Below are 26,411 nucleotides of genomic sequence, written 5' to 3'. Positions count from 1 at the left end.
CTAACCGATTAGCACGCGCTAAATGCTAATGCGTGTATGTTAGTCTATGGACGCGTTAGCATTTAGTATGCTGTAATTCGATTAGCACACGCTAGTTGGTTAGCCCACCTTAGTAGAAGAGGGGGATGCATTTAGCTAAATTGGTTAGCGTATCTTAATAAAAGTCTATTCAACACAATAAGCATGGGTGGTTGCTGATAGTTTGCATGTCAAAAAGACTTAGAGGCTCCTTTTACGAAGGCGCGTTAGGGCCCTAACGCGCGTTAAAATGCCACGCGCGCTAGCCGCTACCGCCTCCTCTTGAGCAGGCGGTAGTTTTTCGGCTAGCGCACGCTATGGCACATGCTAATCCGGTGTGTGTGCTAAAATGCTAGCGCACCTTCGTAAAAGGAGCCCTTAATTTTACATTTAAAAAAAAAACAAACAATAAAATGAAATAAACTAAATTTAAAAAGTACAATAAAACCCCCACAAAACTTAAGAAATTAGGGCTGTTTTTTTTTATTTGCCTATGACGTGAGCAGGAGCATGTGAATTACTCATGAAAAGACCCAAATTGGGTATCTAGCTCCATATTCTGAGGCTTTTTAACCCCGATAAGGTAATGACAAGCAAAATAAAATATATTATGGATAATGTTTGGCCATTGAGCTTCATGATTTAATACCGGTGGGAGTTTTTTGTAGTTTGTAAATTTAATAAATGACACCTAAAGTTGGGTGCCTGGATGATCTCCATGCTAAGCTAGTATTCTATAAAGGACACTGATTTTGGCTGCGAGCATTTTCTCATGCCAAAGGCTTCTATAAATGCTGGTACCCATCTCTTGGCACTTAGGCGGGCAAATGCAGGTATTCTATAGCATCCCACCTAAGAGACCTGGTTATTTGTTGCAGTAGAATTGAGACCGTTTGCAGCAGCTTGTGCTTATCATTTGGAAACTGTTTTAGTTTTCTCTTTTCCCTCCCCCCAGTAACAATATTTTTGTTTTTGGTTTGTTTGTTTTCAGCAGTCCTATGTACCAGCTCCCCATCCCATGGCTCCTCCCAGTCCCAGCACAAACAGCAGTAACAACAGCAGCAGCAGTGGGGAGCAGTTGAGTAAAACAAACCTGTACATCCGAGGCCTTCCACCTGGCACCACTGACCAGGACCTTATCAAGCTGTGCCAACCGTAAGTGCAGTGAAAATATTTGGTTCATCCGTTGGATGACAGGGGTGTTCAAGCAAAAAAAAAAACAAAAAAAAAAAAAAAATACCTCGTTTTGTCTAGTTTCTTGTTTTTCCTGTTTAGCTTCGAAAATGATAGACATAAGAAATGTTATTAACATGTCTCAAGTCCTTAAAAAGAAATGCACATCCCTTTTGAATACCCTTGAATGCAAAACATACTTTTAAAATAAATTATTTATTAATTTATTATTAATTAATTTATTATTATTAATAGTCAAAATATGTTAACATGCATTTATTATATGATCTAACTATGCTGTTGTCTCAACATTTACAAAATGATCTATTTGTGAGCATTGTGATTCATTTTGTTCCCAACAAGCACTAATGTATAGCACTACGGAGGGGCTGGCAATTTCAGTCTTCCTATGCCACTAGCTGCTAAGGTGATATCCAAACTGAAAGAAGTGTTCTGTAGGTATATATACAGTAAATATAGACAAATTGTACCTGGTAATGCCAGGTAAACAAATGTGAAAGCTGTTCCTAGCATGCTTGCCATCGTGGAGGTAGATGAACAGACACCGTATAAGAAGAGGGTAGTCAGGGTTAATATCAGTACCATGTTGAAGAATCTTGCTACCCATCTAACCACCTGACTCTGAAAAAGTTTAGCTATTATGTTTCATCTGTTAAGACACATTCTTCTAACATCTTGGTGACAGTGTGTATATGTGTATTGTATTTTGTATTTATTGAAATTGATATACCGCTTGTACATACGTATTAAGCGGGTTACAAAGCTAATAATATAATAGGCACATTAAAACTACCCTCTCTGTCCCAGATGGGCTCACAATCTAAACTAAATCCCTGAAAGAAAAAACAATCCACTATAATAAAACCCTTAGCGCGCATGTGCACTTTAATCTCAATGCCTCCGTGCGTCATGCTTCCATGCTGCGCATGCGCAGTGCCTGCCTCAGCTGATTTCTTGCCCCGATCTCCGATGCCAGCTGACTTTCTGCCTTCTGACTATGCTTCCGCTGCTGGGACGCCTCTTCTTCTCACCCCCGGACCATCAGCGGCAGAAGATGTGGTTTCATCAAGCAGCCGTGGCCATTTGCTAGGCCAGACCACTTCGATAATGCGAGGCGGGCCAGCATAGCAAAATCCCCGAGGCTGCCGGGCTAGCGGCTGCTGGACAGGGGGAGCAGGGAAGGGATAAGGGCTACTACTGGACAGGGGGGAGGTAAAAGGAAGGGAGAAGGGTTACTGCTAGACAGGGGGAGCAGGAAAGGAGTGCTACTGGGCAGGGGAGAGGTAAAAGGAAGGGAGAAGGGTTACTGCTAGACAGGGGGAGCAGGGAAGGGGTATTGCTGGACAGGGGGGGAGGTAAAATGAAGATAGAAGGGCTACTGCTAGACAGGGGAGCAGGGAAGGGGTGCTGCTGGACAGGGGAAAGAGGCAGAAAGAAAGAAAGAAAGACAGTGGGCAGGGAGAGAGACAAAGAAAGACAGACTGGGGACCAGGGAGAGAAACAGAAAGAAAGATAGACAGGCAGGGGGCAGGAAGAGAGACAGAGAGAAAGAAAGAAAGACAGAAAGAAAGAAAGAAAGAAATGCCTAAGTCTACATATCTATTCTAGCACCTGTTAATGTAACAGGCTAAAAAACTAGTGCTTGTATAAAAGATAAATTGGAAAAAGGAAGGAAAGAAGAAGAACCCCAAGAGAAAACAACAATATAGCTACAAGGAACCCCAGTATCCATGAAGGTTGAAAAATAAGGGTTACATTTCAAAAAGTAAAAATAGTAGATAACAAAATGTATGTATGTCAAGCAAAATAGAAAAATGAAGCTAAAAGAAATGAAAAATTAAAACACAAACAAACCCAACAGAAAAAAGTCCTGTATAACAGTAAGCTGGTCTCTGGAGTGGCCTATCATTAGACCGATCAAGAACTTCCTGAGGAAAAAAGGAGCCAATGGATGTGGCCTGAAGCAGCTGAAAGCAGGACCTTCCCCAGCCAGCCAAGGTGGGAGAAAGCAGACCAGACAAGTGTGTGTGTGTGTGTGTGTGTGGTGGTGGTGGGGGGGGGGCTGGATGTCAAGGTACAGTAAAAGTTGGACATTTTCCCCAACTTAACTTACTGAGTGAGTCACCAGCTGGCCTTAGCTCTTGTGCCACAGGTTACTAACTACTGTGTTACAAAAATAAAGCAACTTGTAATCACAAGGAGCATTATTCTTCTGCCCCAGAATCATCGGGCCATAAAGCTGCAGCACCATGTTCCTGAGCCAGTTCTTAAAGGGGCCAGTGCTAAGCAGTAAAGGAGCTGCCCCTCCCTCTTTCTCTCTCAATTAGATCTCCCATCCTGAAGCCCCCCTCCCCCAGCAAGCACTGTTCCCTCTAAACTGAGCTGGACTCCTTTACCTACAGTCTATCCATTTAGAACACAATATTGAAGCACCATCATCCACTGACAGCAATACAGTTGGAGGACTTCTGCACAGCTTAGAGGGAACAGTGCCCCAAGTACAGGCAAGTTATACCAAAGAGAAAATATTCCAGTATAATAATACTAATGCACTCCAAATTCATAAGGAGGAATGAGATACGCGATCCTCAGAGGGTCAAAATACCCGAAAGTTCAAATGGGTAACAACCCATAGAACCCGATCTTCATAGGATCCAAATGTATCTTCTTTAATATATTTTTTTCTTCTTTTCTTAGTCTTCTATCCAATAATAGATCATAGATAATTTTTACTTAGCTTATATTTAGTTTATAGCAGGGAGCGCCTCCACCAACATGTCCATGTTTCAGACACTTTCCTCAGGGTCGAGGCTCCCAAATCGTACTCATGCACACGGTAGAAATCGCTCCATCCGAGAAAATTTCATGGTGATTTTCTCGGATGGAGCGATTTCTACCGTGTGCATGAGTACGATTTGGGAGCCTCGACCCTGAGGAAAGTGTCTGAAACATGGACATGTTGGTGGAGGCGCTCCCTGCTATAAACTAAATATAAGCTAAGTAAAAATTATCTATGATCTATTATTGGATAGAAGACTAAGAAAAGAAGAAAAAAATATATTAAAGAAGATACATTTGGATCCTATGAAGATCGGGTTCTATGGGTTGTTACCCATTTGAACTTTCGGGTATTTTGACCCTCTGAGGATCGCGTATCTCATTCCTCTTTATGAATTTGGAGTGCATTAGTATTATTATACTGGAATATTTTCTCTTTGGTATAACTTATATATTAATTCCAGTTTTTGTATAGCCATTCATTTAAGGATTCTATAACCAAGTACAGGCAAAGCATTCCCCCATCCTTCCTTAGGCACTCCCAGGCCTACTTTTTTAACCCTTGGTGTCTAGTTGGTTTAGGGGTAGGAGTAATCCCTATTTGCTCCTGCCCATTCTAGTGTTGGGTTTAAAATTGTGCTGATGACCCCTAGTGGTAGTCTTGCTGTACCACCACTAGGAGTCAAGCAGCCACATAAGAAAACATCAGGCCATAGCAAGACTCATATATGTCAGTTTGATCCCTGTGAAACTACTTCTAGGAGTAACCAGTGCCATTTTGACCTTGGCACTAGAGATTTAGGAGCAAGTGGGAATCGTTATGTGCCTGTACTTGGAAGGGTCTTCAAGTTGAGGGTGGGTGGGAAGTACTTGAGGAAGTCTTCATGGCAGGGGAATGTCTTTCAGGAGGAAATAGGAAGGGTAGCTCCTCATTCCTGAATACCAGCCTCTTGAAGAAGCTGTCCAGTAGCATTGGGCTGTGAATTTTCAGTGGTATTTTTCCAGGCATAACTTAGCTTTCTGTGTTCATTGGAAATTGTATTCTTGAATTTACATAGCAATGAGCTTTATTACACCATTTGCATGCTTTGTATTTCATTACTATGTAACCTGTATGTTAATGCCATTTAACACACATTAAGGGACAAATTACTTCAATTATTGAAATAACTCACCTTGATAATTACTCCTTGATGGTTCACAGCAGGTTGTAGGGATATGCACAGACAAAACAATTTCAGTTGATTTTCAAATTTTTCAGAAGCTTCCTATTGTCAGGCGTTTCCTCAGCTCCCCTCAGGCATTCCTTTTAAGTGATGTGTTTTAGAACTTTTTAATGCACCCAAATCAATTTATATCTATGTTAAATTGATTGCGACTGAAGGCTGGATTCTGTAAACGGCGCCTCTATCGGCAGCATCTACAAAAATGGATGCTGGCCACAGGTCAATCACGCCTAGTCGTCGTTAACAGAATCATGGCTATAGCACCTAAGAAAAAACTTAAGACGCCTGCAATGTAGGTCAGCGTTTTACTGGCCTACATTGCAGGCATCTAAGTTCTTCAGTGAATCGTGCCTAACAGCACCTAAGACCTGTTCAATCCCTAATCAAACCCACTTAGGTGTAAGGTGCCATTACCGTATTTTCATGCATATAACGCGCGCATTATACACGATTTTACAAACCGTGCATAACCTTGCGCGTTATACGTGTGAGCGCATTGTATAAATTTTTTTTACATCGTTCCCCCCCCCGATGTCCGATTCACCCCGCAGGACCGCTCGCACCCCCACAGCCTCTCGACTCCCCCCATCATGTAGAAGCTCCTACATGATGGGGGGGGGGGGTTGGGAGGCTGTGGGGGTGCGAGCGGTCCTTCGGGGTGGGGGTGCGGGTGCGAGTGCGTGCGAGCGGTCCTGCGGGGTGAATCGGACGTCGGGGGGGGTGCGAGCGGTCCTGCGGGGGGGGGGGGTGAATCGGACATCGAGGGAGGGCATCAGGCTTTCAGGGTGGGGACAGGACTTCAAGGGGGAGAGGAGAGTCGGGGCGGCCGAAAGGAGAGTCGGGGTGGCCAGAGGAGAGTCGGGGCGGGCGAAAGGAGAGTCGGGGCGGCATACGCGGTATACAAAAATTTATTTACATAAATTACAGTTTCCCGCGTGCTATACCCGTGTGCGCGTTTTACACGGGTGCGCGGTATATGAGTGAAAATACGGTAGACATCCTGATAAAGCTGCCTACGCTGTAGATGCGTCCCAGTGCCTATTTTTTTAAAAGAGTTTTTAATTGGTTTTATAGAATGTGGCCAATTACCACACTGATTAAAGCCAATTAAAACAATTAAGTTAGGCAGAGGTAGGGAGCCTACCACTGCCTAATTTACAGCACCATTTATAGAATATGGGCCCCGAATGCACATCCGTAGCAGGGAGCAATGGAAAAATAAATCCCGAAGAGCAAAGTTCTTCATGAGTAGGGTTACCAGATATCTGGATTTTCCCAGACATGTTCTGGACATGTTTGGGGATTCGGACGGCTTTTCAAAACCCGACACTTTGTCCGGGTTTTGAAAAGCTTCCTCAACATCACGTCTGGAAGGAGGGTATCTGTACATGCGTGGATACCCTCCTGCCCAACCAGAGCAGGCAGAGGGGGGCGGGGCTAGAGCAGGACTGGGGTGGGGTTGGAGGTGGAACTGGGGGTAGGACTGGGGTATAATGCAGCAGGGATGGGTGGAACTAGGCAGACCTGGGGACTGGTCTACTTGCTAATGGATGATTAGAAAGCTGAACTGTTTATCTAATCCACCTGAAGTGATGCTTTAAAGCTAAAAGAATATTCATAACACAGAAGAGAGCTAAACCAAAACGCAAAACTACAACAATGCAATAAGCTGCCAAAAATGTTAGTGCAATATATTACTTGATGCAGCTTGTTCTTTGGTCATGATGTAAGGTCAATTGGAGGCGAAGAGCTCAACAAGAGAAAGCTGCACATGCTAAATGGAAACAGAGAGCAAGTCAGTGAAAAGGAACATTGCAGTGGCAGGAAATTGGTTTGAGGACATGCCTTTAGGTCTCAGGGAATAGGTGAGTCAGATCTTGTTTTTCAACTACTCTTTCAAGCCTCACTGGGCATTTCTCAAAAGGAAAAGTTTCAAAGTGACTTCTGTGGTTAAAATGTGTTTTATTCCTGAGAAATTGGCTATCTGAATATTGCCTTGCCTCTCTGCACCTAGAAGTCTATGTATATTGTCTTACAATTCATGTCTACTTAGTTGCATTTGAAAGCCTGCATCCCGAAGACATGTCGAGGTCAGTGGAAGTCAGCCTATAGATTGCATTTTCCAAGACAGCATTTTCCTATAGTTCTCAAGCAGAATCTGACCTGCACAAAAAGACAGGTACAAATGATCCCATGGCCCTTGTTCCTGCAACAGTGCAAAGACAGAAAGTAAGATGGACTCTATGTGGGCACTTTGCATCAACATGGACAGTTGGAGCATTTTTCTCCCAAATGTATTTGAAACCTATGACATACCAACTTCTTGTGACCTGAAAGTAGCACAAACAGGTTATCAGCGCACATTGACATTAGCTGCTGTATGTAATAAGAGTATGCTGAAAATGAGTTAAATTTTGCAAAGTGTTTAGTTTTTCTTCTCTGTTGTTTTTAATTTACTTTGGATACAATAAAGTAACAAGATGCATACTGCACAACAGTGAAGATTGGACGCTAAAGTCAAAGTAAAACCAAGAAAAAAGAAATGGAAATGGAACATGGAAAAATAAATTTGATAGGGTCGCTTTCTCTACTCTGCAGTAATGATGCTTTACAGAGTTCAAGTTGCACACTCTCTCCTCAAGAACAGATCAATGCAAGTCCATTATGCTTTAGAATTAACTCCTCTTCATTTTAACTTTAATGCTTAGAAAAGGAGGTTAAGTTTAACAAATCATTGAAACTGGAGGTTTTCCTATTCATTCCTGAATGCCCTCTGAAACAAGAAGACTGTGGCCCCAGAACAGGGAGATCTAGCCCCAGAACAAGAAAGAGTGATGTCAACATGTTGCATCTGCACATGCTTGGAAGCCTTCCAGACGTGACCCGAGCTCTGGTAGAGCTGGGGCCTTCTAAAACTTGGATAAACTGTCAGGTTTTCAAAATCCAACCAGGACACCTGGACAATCCTCTAAAAAGAAGACATGTCTGGGTAAATCCGGACATCTGATAACCCTACATCTAATTATCCATCCAATATTCAACTACTTGACCCCCATCCATTACTTGCCTACCCCCAATGCATCTACCAATACTCTAAGCAGATGGGTAGGTAGTTGGGTAAGAGATTTGAGAATAGTTAAATGAGTGAAAGAAGGGTTTAGTGGAGTAGGTAGGTAGCTTGATGAACTGAATAGATTGGGTAAATTAGTGAACACAGAGGGTAAAGTAGGAGAAAATGTGCATGACAGGGTAAGTAGCTGGGTGAGTGCAGAGTAGATAAGAGGAATGAAAAGGACCCAAACTCAAGTTGCCCAAGTGTCCAAATCCTTCAATCCTAAACCTTGGTGCCTGGGGAAAGGAGGGGGCTTTGGTTAAGGTTTTGTTTCAAAATTGGGAATCCCATCTCAAATGGTCTTCAACTTTAAGATTTCACATCTTTGGTGAATGATTTGTCAACTTCTAGTTGACTTCCCTTTGAAATCAATTGGAGGCTAAACCTGCATGTCATATCAGGAGGTGAAATAAATCAGTGCTAGAACAGACTGAAAGAGTGTGCATTATGTGGTCCAAGGATTATATAAGTTAGTAAGGTGTGTTTGAAAAATATAGCATAACGTTTGCCCCTAAGAAGTTAGGAGTCGCCTAGATTTAGGCAGTAAGAATACATGTAAATATTGGTATTCTACTTATTTGTATGTGACTGTATATGTGCATAAATGTTTTTGGCTATACACTATTCTATAAGTATGTACCAATATCTGATGGCATGTTTTTTTGTAGGTGGGCATTCAAATGGACAGAATTTGGACAGGGTATAGATAGAGCACACATAGGATCCCTGTCAGCGTGGCTATCGTCACTTCAGTTTCTTAAGAATTCTCAGAACAACATTTTACCCTATTTCTAAAGAAATTAAGCCTTTTATATATGTTGACAGTCAATCTAAGTTATTAATAAATTAATTCTAGAGAAATGATTTACTCTAGTGATCTAGCATGGAAATCTGGAATTTATCAGGACGTGACCACAACCATTCCGAAAATGTCTCTCTCTGACTCCTCTTCCTCAATTCTTCGTGTATCACATGAGTCAGTATGATGGGGGTTCTGAAAAAAAGCAGCCCAGAGGGACTCCATCTGATTAAGATTCATAATAGTGAGAATGGCTAATTAGAAGAAGCTTTCAAAATCTTTAAACACTAATAGTGTCTCAGGAAGGAAATACAAATCAGCACAGAAAAGGATCTTAATGACGAGGTTTATTTGAGTTTTTAAAAAAACTAACCATCCCCCCCTCCCCGCCTTTTACAAAACCATAGCGTGTTTATTTTTTTTGCTCCGGCTGTGGCGGTATGAGCTCCGATGCTCATAATGAGCATCGGACTGTTACCGCCATGGGGGGGAGGGGGTAAATTACATGGAAAAAAGACATTTTGTAATGCTTCTGTTTTAGTCAATGCTCCTCTAGTCTGTAGCAATAATGCTTGACTCATTTCAAGTTGCATACTCTCTGTTCAAGGACAGATCAATGCATGTTCACCACGTTTGTGACCATTTGATGAACAAATGAGGACAATATTGATGAATTTCAAAAAAGAAGATATGTGACCAGCTGAATGAAAAGGTATCAAAAGTGGGCTATGTGACTTAATTATACCGTAAGATAGAGGGCTATCACTGCATAATTCTGCAAAATTTCAGCCTCAGGTAAGGAGTAATTGCATCTTTTATCAATAAAAAAGTACCTTTATTTTGGAAAAACACATGCGAAAAATAGCAAATTTAAAACTTCTATATCTCTATAATCCATAAGAAGTTATGGATAAAATTTGATCATTTTTGATCCCATGGTACACAAAACTTTCAAAAATGAAAGTTGCCAATGTACCCATCCAAACATTTAGGCCCTGATTCTGTATAGGACGCCCGGGAGAGGTGTCCTATTCAGAATCGGGCCTACACTAAACCCCGATTCTGTAACCGGCGTCCATGGTACAGACGCTGGTTAGATTAGACACAGCCCGCTACACTTATCGCGGCAAAGGATCTCTCTGCCGCTATAAGTATAGCGGGCCGCGGCCGCCTGTCCGATTGCCAGCAGGAGGGTGCCGGAAGATGCCCTCCCCCCGACACTACCGACTGCCCCCCTCCCCCCCGACAATACTGACCGCCCCCCGATACTACCGATCGCTGGCAGGAGAGTGCTCAAACCCTCCTGCTGCCCCCCCCCCGACACTACCGATCACCGGCAGGAGGGTGCCCAATCCCTCCTGCCGGAAGACGCCCCCCCGCCCCCCCGCGCTAACAGCCCCCAAACCTCCCCCCCCACCAAACTAACCTTTTCTTTTTGGCCAGACGGGACTTGCCCGTCCAGCCGGCAGGCCTGCCTCGTCGAAATGAGGCGGGCCCGCCCCTTCCCGGCCCATCCCTCCGAAGCCTAAGGCCTGATTGGCCCAGGCTCTAGAAGCTTAGGCATCTTGCGGGCCTCCCTAGGCTCCCGGAGGCGTCTTCAATATAGGCGGCCTGCCTGGGGAGCATTTTTTTTAAAAAACGTGCATCCCGATTGGCTGATTAGACAGCTTTAGGACGCCTACAGCTGCCTAAAATCGGGACGCACTTTGTAGAATCAGGGCCTTATAGTCTTCATCTCTGTTATTGATAACCTCACTTTTGGTACCTTTTCGCTCAGCAGGTCTCATATGTTTGTATAAATTCCTTACTTGAAATTAAAATTACTTCATTGAAAGTATGAATCTATAAAAAAAAAAAAAAGCCTAAATCATGTTCAAATTAAAAAGATAAAAATGTGATGAAGACATTGTACGTTTAAGTAAAACAATTTATTTCCCCACAAAGTTCAATATTTACCTGAAAATTATACAATATTCTAAAGATGCAGATTGAAATCTAGAAAAGAAAAATTTATGCAAAGAAAATATGGCACTGTCATTACAACAATTAAAGGTGAAGAAATGGAGACTGAGGTGCTACTCACCATTTAATACAGTACATGCATATCAAACTGTGCCTACCCTTATCACGATTGCCCTGGATAATGAATATTTGACAGGTGAATGCAAATTTATAATGAACTAATCCTAAAGCCATAAAGCAAAGAAACACAGATTAGTGAGTTTGAACTTAATACTTGTTCTTTAAAGGAATCAAATGAGCAGAACATCAATATAGAAACTATAAGTGTTTTTATTCTTAATTCTCTTTTTTTTCTTTTCTATCAAATTATCATTAATATTAATCTGGATCTTTTTACACTCTTTATATTAAAATTTTTCCAATATTAAACCGATTAATTATTCCTAATATTACACTTCCCCTACCCTTATGTACAAACCTTAATTGTTCTTTTTTTTTCTTTTTTTTCCTTTTTTTATTAATATTATAAATTATTTAAATTGTATTTCCACCTTTTACCTACTTGTTTCAATTTGTATTAATAGAACATAATGATTAGTCTGTATTTTGTCTTATTTGTATTTGTATTTGTCATCCCTGGTTTCTATTGTACATTACAATTATGTAATACGCATTGAAATATTTGATATTGCGTAAAATCAAAATTTAATAAACTTGAAACTTGAATAAAATAATGTTCACAGTGGTTTAAAAACAGATTTATACATGGCAGTAATGCTATGGATGCAAATCACTTTAGTCAACAGAGTGATCTTCTAATCATATCATTAAATGTTATTGAAACAATATGAAGAATAATTAAGAAACATTTTGAGAGAGTGAATTTTGGAAACAATTTACATGGGGTTTAGTTATCAACATGAACATCTATTACAGTGTATCACAAAATGTGTGCTGCGAGATGCCAGTGTGAGAGGCACATCCTATAGGAAGTCAGCCGGCACCTCTCCGCACCTCTCCTACTCCAGCACCCTTCTCCCCACCACCGGCAGTAATAGGAGGCTCAGGGTCATGGCTGGAGGTACTTTATTTTCTAATCGTGCAGGTAAAAAAGTACCAACAACCAAGTTTTCAGTACATTACTGTCAATCTTTTGTGTTTTCAAATGTGGCAAACATATGGCCAGATGTACTACAGGTTTTGGGGGCTAGATTCTAAAGATGGCACCTAAAAATCTTGGTGCAAAAAGACCCCAAAAATGCCAAAAGCAATTCTATAAACATGCTTACGGTTAGGTACAGTTTACAGAATAGCACAGGAATCGTGCCTAACTTTATATGCATCCATTTGCACTAGCTATAACCTGGTGCAAAACACCAAGCCTAAACTTAGATGTGGATCCCTATTATTCTATACTTACCCATTTAACTTGCAAGAATGCCCCCGATTTGCCTATGACCCTCCCATTTCCACTCCCTCCTTTTTTGCCTCACATGTAAAATTTAGGCGCAGATCCTGCACCTTAAATTACACATGTATCTTTTAATTAAAACTAATTAGTGCCAAAAACTGGTCATTAACATTTCAGTTATTGGTGCTAATTGGCTTGTTATTCAGTTAAACTGTGCATGCAAACTGGAGGTACACCCAAATTTGCATGCATGATTTTTAGTACTTTTTATAGACTTCGGAGCTTGGTGGTTTATGGGAAATGCTTAGTATATAGTATAATGTACTAGAGCAATGTTCTCCAACGGTGAGGCCGCAAAGCCGCATGTGGTCCCTGAAGTCCTCCATCGCAGCCTTCAAACAGTTGGCTGGAATGCTGCTCAAATCCTGTAAATGTGTTAATTTCAATCTTGCCCATTTAATGTAGTACCTGCAAACAATCTCTTAAGTATGTTACTCAGCTGTCTCTTTTATGGGATTTGCTACTTTGGTTAATTCAGTGTAAAGTGAGTTTGTAAAATATATCCTTGAAGCATTGTAGAATCAATATTACTGTAGTATTAATGTTTAATACCCAGTTTTAAATGCAGGTCAAGGTGGTTTGCAAAATTAGTAGTATGTGTAAGCTTGAAATCTTTCAGTGGCCCTCAGAGCTTTCTCATATTCACACAAAAATGGTTGGAGATCACTGAACTGGAGCAACAGAGTCTCGATGTAAAAGAAAACCAAATTAATGTGAAAAAGAGTCCTCATTCTTTTAATATCATATAGAATTTTATTTGCAGTGTCCATGTCAATTTTCTTTTTAGGGTGCAAATTTGAATTGTTTATGTTATTGAGCAAGACATGAGGGAAGCCACTGCTTGCCCTGGATCGGTCGCACAGAATGTTGCTACTCTTTGGATTTTGGCCACCGGGATTGGCCACCGTGAGAACGGGCTACTGGGCTTCATGGACCATTGGTCTGACCCAGTAAGGCTATTCTTATGTTCTTTGCAATTTTTAGGGGCACTATAAGCCAACATCCATTGCACCTAGAAATTAACTACCCACATGTTTTCCTTTGAAAATTAACAATTGCAAAATATGAACGCTAACATTTTGTCCATCTTTTCATGTGTATAGCCGAACAGGAGCACAGCATTTGGAAATCAAACATGCATATACTATTTAAACAAGCTCTTATGAAAGTTTCTTGTTGCTAGGCAAAAATTTAGCAGGGAAGGGGTAAAACGCGGACCTGACGGACCTGGCGGATCTAAACCCGTACGGCCTTAAAAATCTGAGGTCCGTGTCGGTCCATGTCCCTGCCGCTTGTAGCTTCTGTCGCTGACAGACGTTGATTGAGATTTTAGCGCTGATGGATCCGTCTCAGCATAGGGAGGGAAAAGTGTTAGGATCTGTCAGCGCTAAAAATCTCTTCGAGGTCTGTCAGAGCCAGAGACTAGTGCTGGAGTTTGGAGACTTCTTTTCCATAACGCACGTCCAAAACCTATGTCCCCGCTCTCTTGGCTTTTACTCTGCCGCTCCAGCACTAGTCTCTGGCTCTGACAGACCTCGAAGAGATTTTTAGCGCTGACGGATCCTAACACTTTTCCCTCCCTATGCTGAGACAGATCCGTCAGCGCTCAAATCTCAATCAAGGTCTGTCAGTGACAGAAACTACAAGTGGCAGGGACATGGACCGACACGGACCTCAGATTTTTAAGGCCGTACGGGTTTAGATCCGCCAGGTCCGTCAGGTCCGTGAGGTCCGCGTTTTACCCCTTCCCAATTTAGCATGCTATGAAACCTCATGTTTACATTTTTTTCTGTGCTGAAGGAATTTTCAGCTAAGCCTATTTAGCCAAGCAAATGGTTTTCAAAATTGTCCTCAAAATGAGAAAATATTCAAGCTGGAATAAAGCCACTTTGTTCAATCTGAGTGGCGGATCTGACAAGATCCTTCTGAGTGGGACACACGGAAAGAAGCTTCTTGATATATCACAGATAGATCCATCATTCTCCACAGGATTAAATTAAAAAGAAATTTTAAATACGCATACATCTATGTGCTATCCCAGCTAAACACTGGACTCTTGCACATTTATTCAGTGTTCGTTGTCAGTGTGGGTGTGCAACTGAATAAAAAGCAACGCATGGCGTACTACTGATGCTCGAAGTGCAGCCCATTACACATGGTGTCAGACAGTTCTGACAAATATATCGACACTGCCAAACCTTATATCAATTTAAGGGTAACCTTGTCACAGTTATCTGTCAAACTGTTCCAGCAAAAGTAAAAGAAAAACAAGTTGTTATTGAGTTGAAGTTACCAAGTAAATATGTAACATGTTATTGACAGACTCAATTCGTTTTTTGGCAAGTCTTTTCTAGCAGAATTTCTGTAAATCTCAAGCAGTATGCTGCCTCCTATAGTTTCATTGTTTTAATAAGCTTTTTAATGGTTGCAACAATAGCAAACATCTAATGTACATGTTCCAGCTTACACATAAGAATATCCAATACAAAAAAAATTCAAGCAAGACCATATTAAAGCAAAGGCAAATCCAGCACAGGCCTGAGGCCCAAATGATTAGGGGAGACATACCGTACGTGCTCATGATTTAAGAAACTAGAATTGCCAACTGTCTTGCTTCTTCAGGATGCTACAGATTTTACCATTTATATCTGGACGTCAGAAAGATAGCTAAAGTGTATGAAAAATTCCTGAGTTTAGAAATTTACCATCAGCTTTTCCAATCCTTCCCCTTCATCCACATGTGAGTGAGCCTGCCCTGTCTGCTCGCAGTATAATTAGCAATCTTTATAAAAGAGGAATCTTTTTAGACTTATCACAAAGCCATTGTTTTTTAATTACCCCCAATAGCCCAGATTCTATAAAAGACACCTAAAATTAGGCACCTAGATGATCTAGGCGCCTACCTTAATTATTTAGAAAGCTTAATCGGTACCAATAAGCCCTCATCCTGTCCAGGTGGATGATAATATACCCCCTTCTACTGTATTTTCTCTCAACACACAGGAATTTCTAGTTTTAAAGATAACTACTACAGTGAACCCTTGATTTGCCGGACCTCGTTTATCCGAACTTCGGATTTACCGGACCTCATTATCGTCACCACGCACTTCCGGGCAAGAAAGCTGAGCATACTTTTGCAACATATATACATTGTGTTTGTCATAGTTTATTGTGTCATTTTGCAGGACATCCAAAAGTAGGGAAGGCAGGGATTCACAAAAAAAAGTAAGGAACTCCGATTGGGCTGGCCGATCACAAAAGAAGCGACTGGTGAGGACCAGTCGTTCATGTCCTTGCCGACTGTTCTGCAGCCCTGACATCTACTTCCCGCCAAGCACAGTGGACACCGCTACCCGTGGGATGCCGCCTGCTCCTGTGTATAGGGAGTAATATCGCCAGGTGACGAGCGCGGCTGGAGACTGCAGCAATAGAAATAGAAGCCGGGAAAGGGGGGGGGGACACATGTTTGGTTCCCGGTTCCGAAGAATCCACTCTCTGCACAACATCCCTAGTTCTAGCCAACAGATCTAGCCCAGAAAATGTTAGCAGCTGCTCAGTAGAGGGTTTTAACTCACAGGTTTAAAGCATGCATTCGGATTTTCCAGACATTCGCATATAAAAGTCATCCCCCTTCCCCCCCAAGTAATCCGTTAAATCAAAAGTTCAATGTATTTATAATTTCTGTAGTGCTGATAGATGTATAGGGGTTGGGGAGTTTCTTGTAGAAAGGGGGCGGGGGGCCATGTTAGTGGGAGCACCAACACCCTTCCTCCTCTCCGTCCCCCTGCCTCTTCTCATTCCTCCCTTCCACATGTGCGCCCCCCTCCCTTCCCTAGTTGAAGTCGTTGTTTACAGTGGTCATCAACGTGCTCTCCTACTGATGTCACTTCCAGGTGCCGCACATAGGAATTGAGAGCCGATGGTGTCACGAGGAGTGCATTGTTGACCGCTGCGAGCAACAACTTCAACTAGAGGTAAAGGGGAGAAGGAAAGGGAATGGGGGGGGGGAGCGTGTGCTTGGCAGGCGGGATCAAGGAAGGAGGAGGAGGGCAGAGATGAGATTGGGGAAGGGGCACCATCACCCCAGGCACCTCTCACCCTCACTATGCCACCGGACATGAGTGTCTTACAATGAGTGGGACTTAGGAGTTTTAAGCAGCCTCGAAAAAAGTGGGCTTTTAGCTTGGATTTGAATACTGCTAGAGATGTAGGTTGACGTAATTGTTTATTGAAATGTTTTATACAGCTACAAATGACTCAGGCAGTCTGTTCCAGGCATATGGCACAGCAAGATAGAAGGGACAGAGTCTGGAGTTGGCAGTGGAGGAGAAGGGTACGGATAGGAGGGACTTACCTGATCAATGGAGTTCACCGCGGAGGGGGGGAGTGGAAGGGGAGATAAGTGAGGCAAGATAGGGGCTACAGAGTGAATGCACTTGTAGGTCAGTTAGAGGAGTTTGAACAGTATTCAGAAATGGATGGGGAGCCAATGGAATGACATGAGCAGAGGGGTGATTTGAGTATGGTGGCTCTTGTGGAATATGAGTCGTGCAGCAGAGAGATGGTTGAGTGGAAGACCTGAGAGAAGCAAGTTGCTGTAATCTAAGTAAGAGGTGATGAAAATGTAGATAAGGGTAAAGGAGAGGTCAGATTTTGGTAATATTATAGAGCAGTGGTTCCCAAACCCTGCCCTGGGGGACCCCCAGCCAGTCGGGTTTTCAAGATATCCCTAATGAATATGCATGAGAGAGATTTGCAAATAATGGAAGCGACAGGTATGCAAATCTCTCTCATGCATATTCATTAGGGATATCTTGAAAACCCGACTGGCTGGGGGTCTCCCAGGACAGGGTTTGGGAACCACTGTTATAGAGGAAGAAGCGACAGGCTTTAGAGGTTTGTTGGATCTGAGTGGAGAAGATCAAAGATGACCCCAAGGTTGTGAGCTGACAAGGCAGGGAGGAAGAGAGTGTTGTCCACATAAACAAAGAATGGGGGTAGAGTGGAGGTGGGTTTAGGTGGGAAGATGAGTTCAGTCTTATCTGTATTCAGTTTTATATGGTGGTAAGACATCCAGCGGCAATGTTGGATAGGCAGGCTAAGATTTTTTTTTTTTTTTTAACATTTCCATAAACTCATATGAAGTTTAAATAAGGTACTGTACATATACTATACTATAACTAAAGGGCTTAATTCACCTCCAATGTCTGGCTACTCCCTAGCTAAGTAGCAGTTGTGTATCAGAGGTTTTCCACACACACAAAAAAAAAGGATATTCAATTTTTATTTATGCCATTTTGGAACACTCAATAACATATTTTCTTCACGACTCTAAAACAGCAGAAACTTTCTTATTTTTAATAGCTATTGCACAATGTAGAGAGCCCGTAATATCTAACCTAAATGCAGCTAGCATAGTCAGCTGAGAAAAGCAATGATCAGAGGTCAAATGCCAAGTGCCCATTTGCAGTTGCATAGAAAGGATTTCAACATTTTACCTAAAGCACACTGAGGACGCAGACTAAAATATATTTCCCTCAACACAGCCTGAATGACAAAAAAAGGCCACTTGACACATAATTGGCAACCAACAAAGACCTTGTCCTCGGTAAAGACCTTGTTATAAAGACAGCACAAAAAATAAAAAGCGTAATTCAGCTTCCACACTACTTTAGCTCATAAACACAAAACAACTTATCTCTCATGATGCCTACCTACTACCACAGGATAGAGAACACAGCTGAAGGGGTGATATTCAAAGCAATTTAAATGGCCAGAAATGGCCCCTGGCCATTTAAAGCACTTTCTAGGATAACTGGGTATATTTAGTGGCACTTAACCAGATAATGCCTGTGAAAATGCCCAGTTAGTGCCAGGACCATAGAGATGTAAATCTTAAGGGCCCTGATACTGCCTCCCCCATCACCACCACTGAACCATCAGTCAAAAGAAAGTCATTGTCTGGCAGGTATCAGCGATCGAGAGAGCCTGCTCTATCAGTCATAAGTCCTTCTACCGGCCGTATCCTGTCTCCTGTGAAGTAACTTCTTGTTTTCGTATAGGCAGGAAGAAGGACCAGTGACCAGCAGAGCAGTCTCTCTCGATCTCTTTTGCTTGCTGGCCATTGACTCCACGGCAAGTAGAGAATGGAGGGGGGGGGGGGGGGGGTTGGAAAGGAAGGAAAGACACTAAATCTGGTTGAGCGAGGCTGACAGGTTGGCTTTGGTATTAGTTATTAAGCCTATTGGCACTGTTCCTCCCCCCCCTTGGAAGTCAGGCCTGGGGGAATTTTGCCTTCCCCCCCTTCTTGGCAGCCTTGATTAGTGCTCAACCTGAGACCAGCTATTCTGGGGGCCTTCTAGGGGTGGAGTCAACACTTAGCTAGTTAAATGATGATTTTTAGTACTTAACCAGCTAGGATAGCCACATAAATAGGAATGTATAAAACACAACTCTATCACTAGACAGTTCATCATAGCCAGTTAAGAATTGAATATCACACTTAACCAGCTATGTTTTATCTGACTGCATATGCCAATATATTCAGTGCTGGTGCCCAACGTGGCCTGGCAATTAATATCTGGGAATAAAGCCAGTAGCGTTCAATAAAATGCTGATCACAGCCGGATGAATATCAGGCCAATAATAGTGACGTTTGTAAGGAAGCAAATGACCTTCAGGTTCTGAGGAAAAAAGAAGGGAGGACTTCATAGGTGAAATGCATGGGGGAATGCAGCACAGTGGATAACACTGGCATAGAGGACCTGCCATAATGAAAGGCTCCTCTTTTGGCCTCCTTTCAGGGGTCCTGGCGTTTGAGCAGGATCCTACAGGGTAGAAGTGGGCAATGATGAAAAAAGAAAGTTAAGGAGGAACATCAAAGATATGAAAAGTTGTGACCTCTTCACTTGCCAGCGTACATCTTAATCTTCCAACATTCTATCTCTCGGAAGGCATAACTCCCACTAACACTAATTCTATGCAAGCTCTTGACACAAAGTTGCTACCTGATTCCATAGCACAGGGGCCAGGATAATCCAGTCCTGACTTTATCCCAATGATTTTTAGTTCTGATTTTCTTAGGAGAAAATGAGAACTATAAGGCCATGTATGCAAAAGGATATAAGCAGGCCCATATTGGGCCATTCCTTCTAACATGGAACGAGTTGGCAATCAAAGCCAGAACAGTGCATCGTGCTTCTCTCTGTATATTAGCAGCTACTCTCATATTAAAGAGTTATTAACCAGCTTTAGATTTTCTGGCCAGATTGACCCAGTTGCGTTTTGACCTCATTGAATGCAGGAGTTCTGCTTTTTCTATGACATTATTTATGAAATGCAAGGTTACAAGTCGGCATATACTGGAAGTAAAAGCAGAACTAGACAGCCTGCATCAAAACTCTGGAGCCACTTGACAATCATATCCATCTTTGGTAAGTGGCAATCAAAAATTAATCACATTTCTGACTCAGGAGTTATGAGTGGGAGATTTTAATCTTCTAGATGTAGCTTGAAATGTCCTTTCTGCAGAATTCATGAGAAGTAGAGAGATTCTGGATTCCCTTCAAGGTACTCTTCTCAAACATGTGATAACCATGAAGGAAGAGACAATATTTGATCTGGTACTTATGAATAGAGAAAACATTGTATTTATTTATTCAATTTTCTATACCATTCTCCCAAGGGATCTCATAACAGTTTACATGAATTTATTCAGGTCCTCAAGCATTTTTCCCTGTCTTTCCTGGTGGGCTCACAATCTATCTAATTTACCTGGCGCAATGGGGGAGGGGCAGAAGATTAAGTGACTTGTCCAGGGTCACAAGAAGCAACAGGGGTTTGAACCCACAATCTCAGCATGCTGAGATTGTAGCTTTAACCACTGCGCCACACTCTCATTGATGAGCTCCAGTCATCAGGCAGTATGGCTTCATATAACTCCTAAGGTGACGAGCCTTTTAAAGACAAAACCCTGGAATTCAAAAATACCAGTTTAGATAAAATAGGAAATAACCTTAAAAAGACACTAGAAGGGAGGAGGAGGGCACTAAAAAAACCTGATGAAAAATTGCCACCTCAGGGGAGAGCTATTGTAAAAATTGAATTCCCTCTGCCTCTAGGTGGCAAAATTATGTTTTGCAGATATAAAGACAGAGCATGACTTACAGTAAAACTGTGGAGCTAAATTATGGCAGTTTATCTGTTCAAGCCACCAAACAACCAAAACCCAATCCTCCCTCCTGAGCAAAACAGCAGCACAAAGGAAGAGAAGGCTACTCTACCTATTCTCTCCCACAAGCTGTTGCAGCTTAAGGATATTCTTAAAGATAATAACACAGTGCTCATAAAGGTAATGGATGCTATTGCACAAATTAAGTAGCAACTGTTTATGCATACTGATTAGACAGATCATGTTTTCAAGTTTTATTTAAAATTCAATTAATCACATCAAAAAATTCTACGTGATGTACAATAATATGTAAAAAAGCAAAAATACTATTGACATATATTAGATAAACATAATTACAAACGCAGACATTAATGCTAACGAAATGCACAGAAACGCAAAGGAAAAAGGGAAGAAATACAATAATTAAAGGAAAGTGAGACATAAAAGGTAAAAACATTAGGAAGAAACAAATAACTCAGGAGACATCAGAGATTCTCCCTGTCAGTTCTTTATGTGCTTCCCTAGACTGCTTTCTTTACTATAACTATTGTAGTTCAATCCCTTTCCCTGTTTTATCATGTTGGTCCTTGTATGATATTGTCACAGGAAAGGCAAAGGAATCCTTACAGTGCCCCATAACTGATGAGCAAAGTAGGGAATTGTCCCAGGAGAAAACAGTAGATAAACCTAAAATTCCTCCTAGGACACCACCAAGAAAGAAAATGCCTTTGCATAGCAGTGCACAGAAGGAGGTAGGGACTCCTCATGCCTGTTTACCTTTTTCTAAGCAGCAAGTGAAAAGCAAAGTAACAAGACTACAAATCCCATCAGGCCGAGGGCAAAGAATTCCTAAAGCCAGGACTGGAACAGCTCCAGTGCCTAGCAAATCCAGTACTGGTTTGAGCCAGCTCAACAAGTATCTGTGCTCAGAATTAGCCAGAACTAAGGGCACACCTGCATGCCAGCACAGGCAGTTAGCCACTGAGAGAGAAAAGGGTGGTGTTCCTAGTTGCAGGCAGGCAGACATTGAACCACACAGGAGGAACCCAGCAGGGGGAGAGAAGGGAACAGAAGTGCACCAGAGCCTTATACTCCAGAAGAGCAGGTAGGACCTCAGGATTGGGAGGATTTTGTTGAGGACTCCTACACAAATGAAAACGATATAGAAATGAATGAAGCTCACAATATGGAAGAAGTGAGTGAGGACTTTTCATATGCTACTGACCCTGATTTAATGGAGTGGGGCTGAGGAATAGTAGAAAAAGTTTGGAGTTTATCAAGAGGAAATTGGTGAAATATTCCAGACTAGCCAGGCTATATTATTTAAAGCCTCTGGCTGAAAGAGGTGTTGTTTTGAGGTTTTTTTTGGCAACTTGTTATATGGGACTTGCAGGGAGAAACTGCACAGCCTAATTCCAAGCAGGACTGGGTTTTGTTTTTCTGTGATGTTGTTTGGGGCAGTGCATGAAAATTGATTACCTAAGGCACTGCTGGCCACAGGACACTGGGGAGCTCGTTGTTCAAAATCTAGTTCTAGTGGGATCTGGGGGTATTTTGGTTAATAAAACCTCCAAGATGGATTTTCCCCAGTGAAAGGGCGTACAAGAAGTTATAGCAAAATATGTTAGAACAAGCCAGGTGGAAAACAGTGTCTGGGCTGGGAAGGGCCTAGCCCAGTGTAGGCCTGAGAGCCTCGGAGACGACCTTAGAAGGCTGAAATAGAAGCCAGTGGATGGCAACAAGCCAAATAAAGGAAACAAGTGGATTGTTTTTGTTTGTATTTTGTGCAAGGACTATTGTTTGCTTGTATTTTTGGAACTCATTTATGAATTGCTACTAACTTGAGTTACATGCACCAAGTCTGATGTGAAATAAAGATTTCTTTAGTGTCACCCAGGTGTTTTGCACTATTTTTTAAACTTTATTGCAGTCCTTCCCAGCTACCATACCTCGCTTTTGTTCGGCCGAGGTCTGTGTGGCTTAGGGTATTGACCTCTGGGCACATCCAATCGGCCACGCCCTACCACAATATGTACTCTTATTTTATAATAATGTACCCCATTTTAAAGTGTACATCACTTAGAAGTATTATAAGCGATATAATCAAATTTTAAAGAAACCTGAAACCTGAACTTGGACGCCATTTTGGAATTAGAACACAGCTCAAAAATGGTTAAAGTGTTTAACTGAAAGCTAGAAGACTTAAACAATTGCATATGCTGGAACATAAGAAGTTTTGACATCCTCAATGAAATAAAGGCTGTGATCCTGTGGCTTTAACTGAATGACTTCTTCCAAATTTGTTGGAACTTATATGTATGCAACCTTTTGAGAGAGTCGTCTTGCCATAAAGCCCTTTGAAAGCAAAATATTCTAGATTATAGTGGTATGGGTACTACAGTACCAGCAAGTTTACCAAACAATGCAAAAGTTGAGATTATGAACAGTTGAAAAGAGAGAGTCCTCAACCTGGCATAGGTTACTTGGCCCATATACAGAACATCTGAATCTTTACAATGCCACCTGAAGCTTGGAAAGTCGAGATACCTTACAGTATGTGAATTTATTACAGAAATGTCTGGAGGTGAAATGGAAGTTAAATGTAGATGTTGGGTATAACCTGCACTTTGAGTTTTAAAATCATGTTGCCTATCAATTATGCAAATACTTTGACCGAACATCTTTCAGGTTGCTGGTACAGGCGCTGATCCTATCCATTCTTGACTACTGCAACATCATCTACCTGGGCATCCCACAAAAAACAATAAAAAAACTGAGATTAATACAAAACACCGCCGTTCGCCTGATTTTCGGACTAAGAAAAAATGACCACATCAGCCCCTTCTATAAAAAGCTGCATTGGCTGCCAATAGAAGCGCGGATATTATTCAAATTTGCTTGCACCTGTTTCAGGCAAGTCTGGGGACTAGCACCTTCTTACCTGCAAACTCACTTCATCCTACATAACCCCACGCGAGCAACCAGAAACAAAAACTTTACTTACCCAAAAATTACAGGCTGCAGATACAAATCATTCCTGGACAGAACCTTTAAGTTCCAAGCGAACAGACAGCAAGTTTGGCTGAAAAACTACATAAACGAACCCAATCTGACGTACAGTGCATTCCGAAAATCGATCAAAACCGCCCTTTTCGCCAAATTCATTGACTAAAACAGTCCCCTCCCTCTCTAGAACTTCCCCCCTGTAATCACCTTTCTTTCTCTCAAGAAGTTCCCTTCCACGTATTAGGTTTTCTCTACCCATAGAACTCCAATTAATATGTTAGTACTAAAGTATTCAGGTATTCATAACCCATAGAAATCCAATTAGAACGTAAGTTTCCCATTTAGATTATTGTAAAATATTTACTCATTGTATGGTATTGTATTTAGACTCATTGTATGGTATTGTATTGTACTGTATTCAGACTCATTGTATTGTATTGTATGCAGAATTATTGTATTGCATTAAGACCTCTTGTAATTCCAGCCTTCTTACCATGTTAACCGCCTAGAAGTCGCCTGACTATGGCGGTATAGAAAAATAAAGTTATTATTATTATTTATTATTATTATTATGATGATGATGATTGCTGCTATGTAGACTTTATCACTGGCTTTTACTAAACTGTGGTAGAGCTTCTTACTGTGGGCTGTTGAGGTAGATGCTACGACACTCATAGGAATTGGGTGTATTTACCTTGCTGGTCCATGGTAAAAAGCTCTAGCGCTGTTTAGTAAACAGAGCCCTATAGTTCTTATTATGATATGATACACTGACGTGTGGAGTGCAATTGGTAATTCCTCAGCAGAGATTCTGTTGGCTATTCTACTGTTTCTTATATACTGACTACTTTTTCTGCTCCATTACCTATTATTTCAGCCCCGTTACTGATGTTACCACTGTACACTTTTTGGGAATCTTGTGGAGAGGGGTGAAAACAATTGTAAAGAACTCTAACTATTTGTCCAGGTAGCAGTTCACTGCTCTTTAAGTTCTTGGCCACTGTACAATGAAGGCATGAGCCATTAGGTTCCCTTAGGACTTTTGCAGGATGTGTTCTGTTACTACTGTAAAATCAATGTTTTGGGGCAGCAACTTTACAGTTTATGAAGTGTTTAGATGCTTCTTGATGCTGTTCAACATGGTTTTCACATGGAGAGGAATAATCCAAACAGTGGATAGACTACTATGCTGACACATTGGGAACTGTTATAGGAGTTATTTGGATGTTTGATGTATGAGTATAAGCTGAAAGTGGAATAAATAGAAGACTGGGATTCTCCAGAGTTGAATAGATAATCTTTATTCACAGTAGAACATAAAAGGTGTTCATGCAAGACTCAACATAGCCATATTTTGGCTGACCTGCCTTTATCAGAAGTCAATCAAAACTTAAAAATACATTTAAAAAGTGAACACAATAAGAAAATGAACATAATAAAAAGTCTAGTAATACAGTAAACAATATTTTAAAAAATATATACATAAAATGAACATTCCTTTTATAAGAATTGCCATACAGGGACAGACCAAAAGTCTGTGAAGCACAGTATCCTGTTTTCAACAGTGGTCAACCCAGGTCCCAAGTACTTAGCTAGATCCCAAGTAATAAAACAAATTTTATGCTGTTTATCCTAAGAATAAGCAGTAGATTTCCCCAAGCCATTTCAATACTGGCCTATGAACTTCCCTTTTAGGAATTTATCCAAACCTTTTTTAAACCCTGCTAAGCTAATTGATTTTACCACATTCTCTGGCAAAAATTCTGCTCCACTCAGTATTTTATAGACCTCCATCATATCACCTCTGAGTCTTCTCTTCTGCAAGCTGAAGAGCCATAGCTGCTTTAGCATTTCCTCATAGGGAAGTCATCCCATCCTTTTTATAATTGTTGTCACCCTTCTCTGTACCTTTTCTAATTCTGCTATATCTTTTTTTGAGATATGGCAGCTAAAATTGCACATTGTATTCGAGGTGCGGCCGTACCATAGAGTAATATAAGGGCATTATAAATCATCTTTGTTTTCCATTCCTTTCCTGATGCTTCCTAACATTCTATTTTCTTTCTTAATCATCGCTGCACATTGAGCTGAGGGTTTTAACGTATCCTCAACAGTGACATCTACTGTAGATCTTTTTCCTAGGCAGTGACTTGTAACATAGAACCTTGCATTGCATAGCTATAGTTCAGGTTCCTCTTTCCCACATGAATCACTTTACACTTGTTCACATTAAACGTCATCTGCCATTTTGATGCTCAGTTTCCCAGTCTTACAAGGTCCTCTTGCAATTGCAAACCTCTTATGATTGAACAACTTCAACTTTGTGTAATCAGCACATTTAATTATCTCACTAGTTATTCCCATCTCTAGATCATTGATAAATATGTTAAAAAGCAGCGGTTCCAGCACAGACTCCTGGGGAACCCCCACCATTTATCCTTCTCCATTGAGAAGATTGACCATTTAAACCTACTCTCTGTATGCTGTCTTTCAACCAGTTCTTAATCCATAATAGTACATTACCTCCTATCCCATGACTTTCTTTTTTTTTTTTTTTTGGTTCAATAAATTTTTATTGGTTTTAAGAAAAAAAAAATCATATATCTATGACTCATCACAATACAAAATAAAATGGACCATATGTATGAATAACAAAAAAACCAAAAACAAGCAAA

General features: G+C 41.3%; 1 protein-coding gene across 4 annotated transcripts in view; it reads left to right on the top strand.

Moving 5' to 3' along the window:
- The window catches only part of RBMS3 (RNA binding motif single stranded interacting protein 3), a 1,318,368-nt gene that overhangs the window by 320,108 nt on the left and 971,849 nt on the right, over positions 1-26,411 (top strand). For 3 of the 4 annotated variants that reach the window (XM_033930140.1, XM_033930137.1, XM_033930138.1), the window contains exon 2: positions 1,010-1,173. In XM_033930140.1, the coding sequence (XP_033786031.1) occupies positions 1,010-1,173 (164 nt within the window). Of the gene's footprint in view, positions 1-1,009; positions 1,174-21,848; positions 21,926-26,411 lie in introns of those variants that run through there. The other variant, XM_033930141.1, reaches the window with a different exon arrangement.

This window comes from Geotrypetes seraphini, chromosome 2, assembly GCF_902459505.1.
Source record: "Geotrypetes seraphini chromosome 2, aGeoSer1.1, whole genome shotgun sequence".
Classification (NCBI taxonomy): Eukaryota; Metazoa; Chordata; class Amphibia; order Gymnophiona; family Dermophiidae; genus Geotrypetes; species Geotrypetes seraphini.
This window is presented reverse-complemented; position numbering and strand designations above follow the sequence as displayed.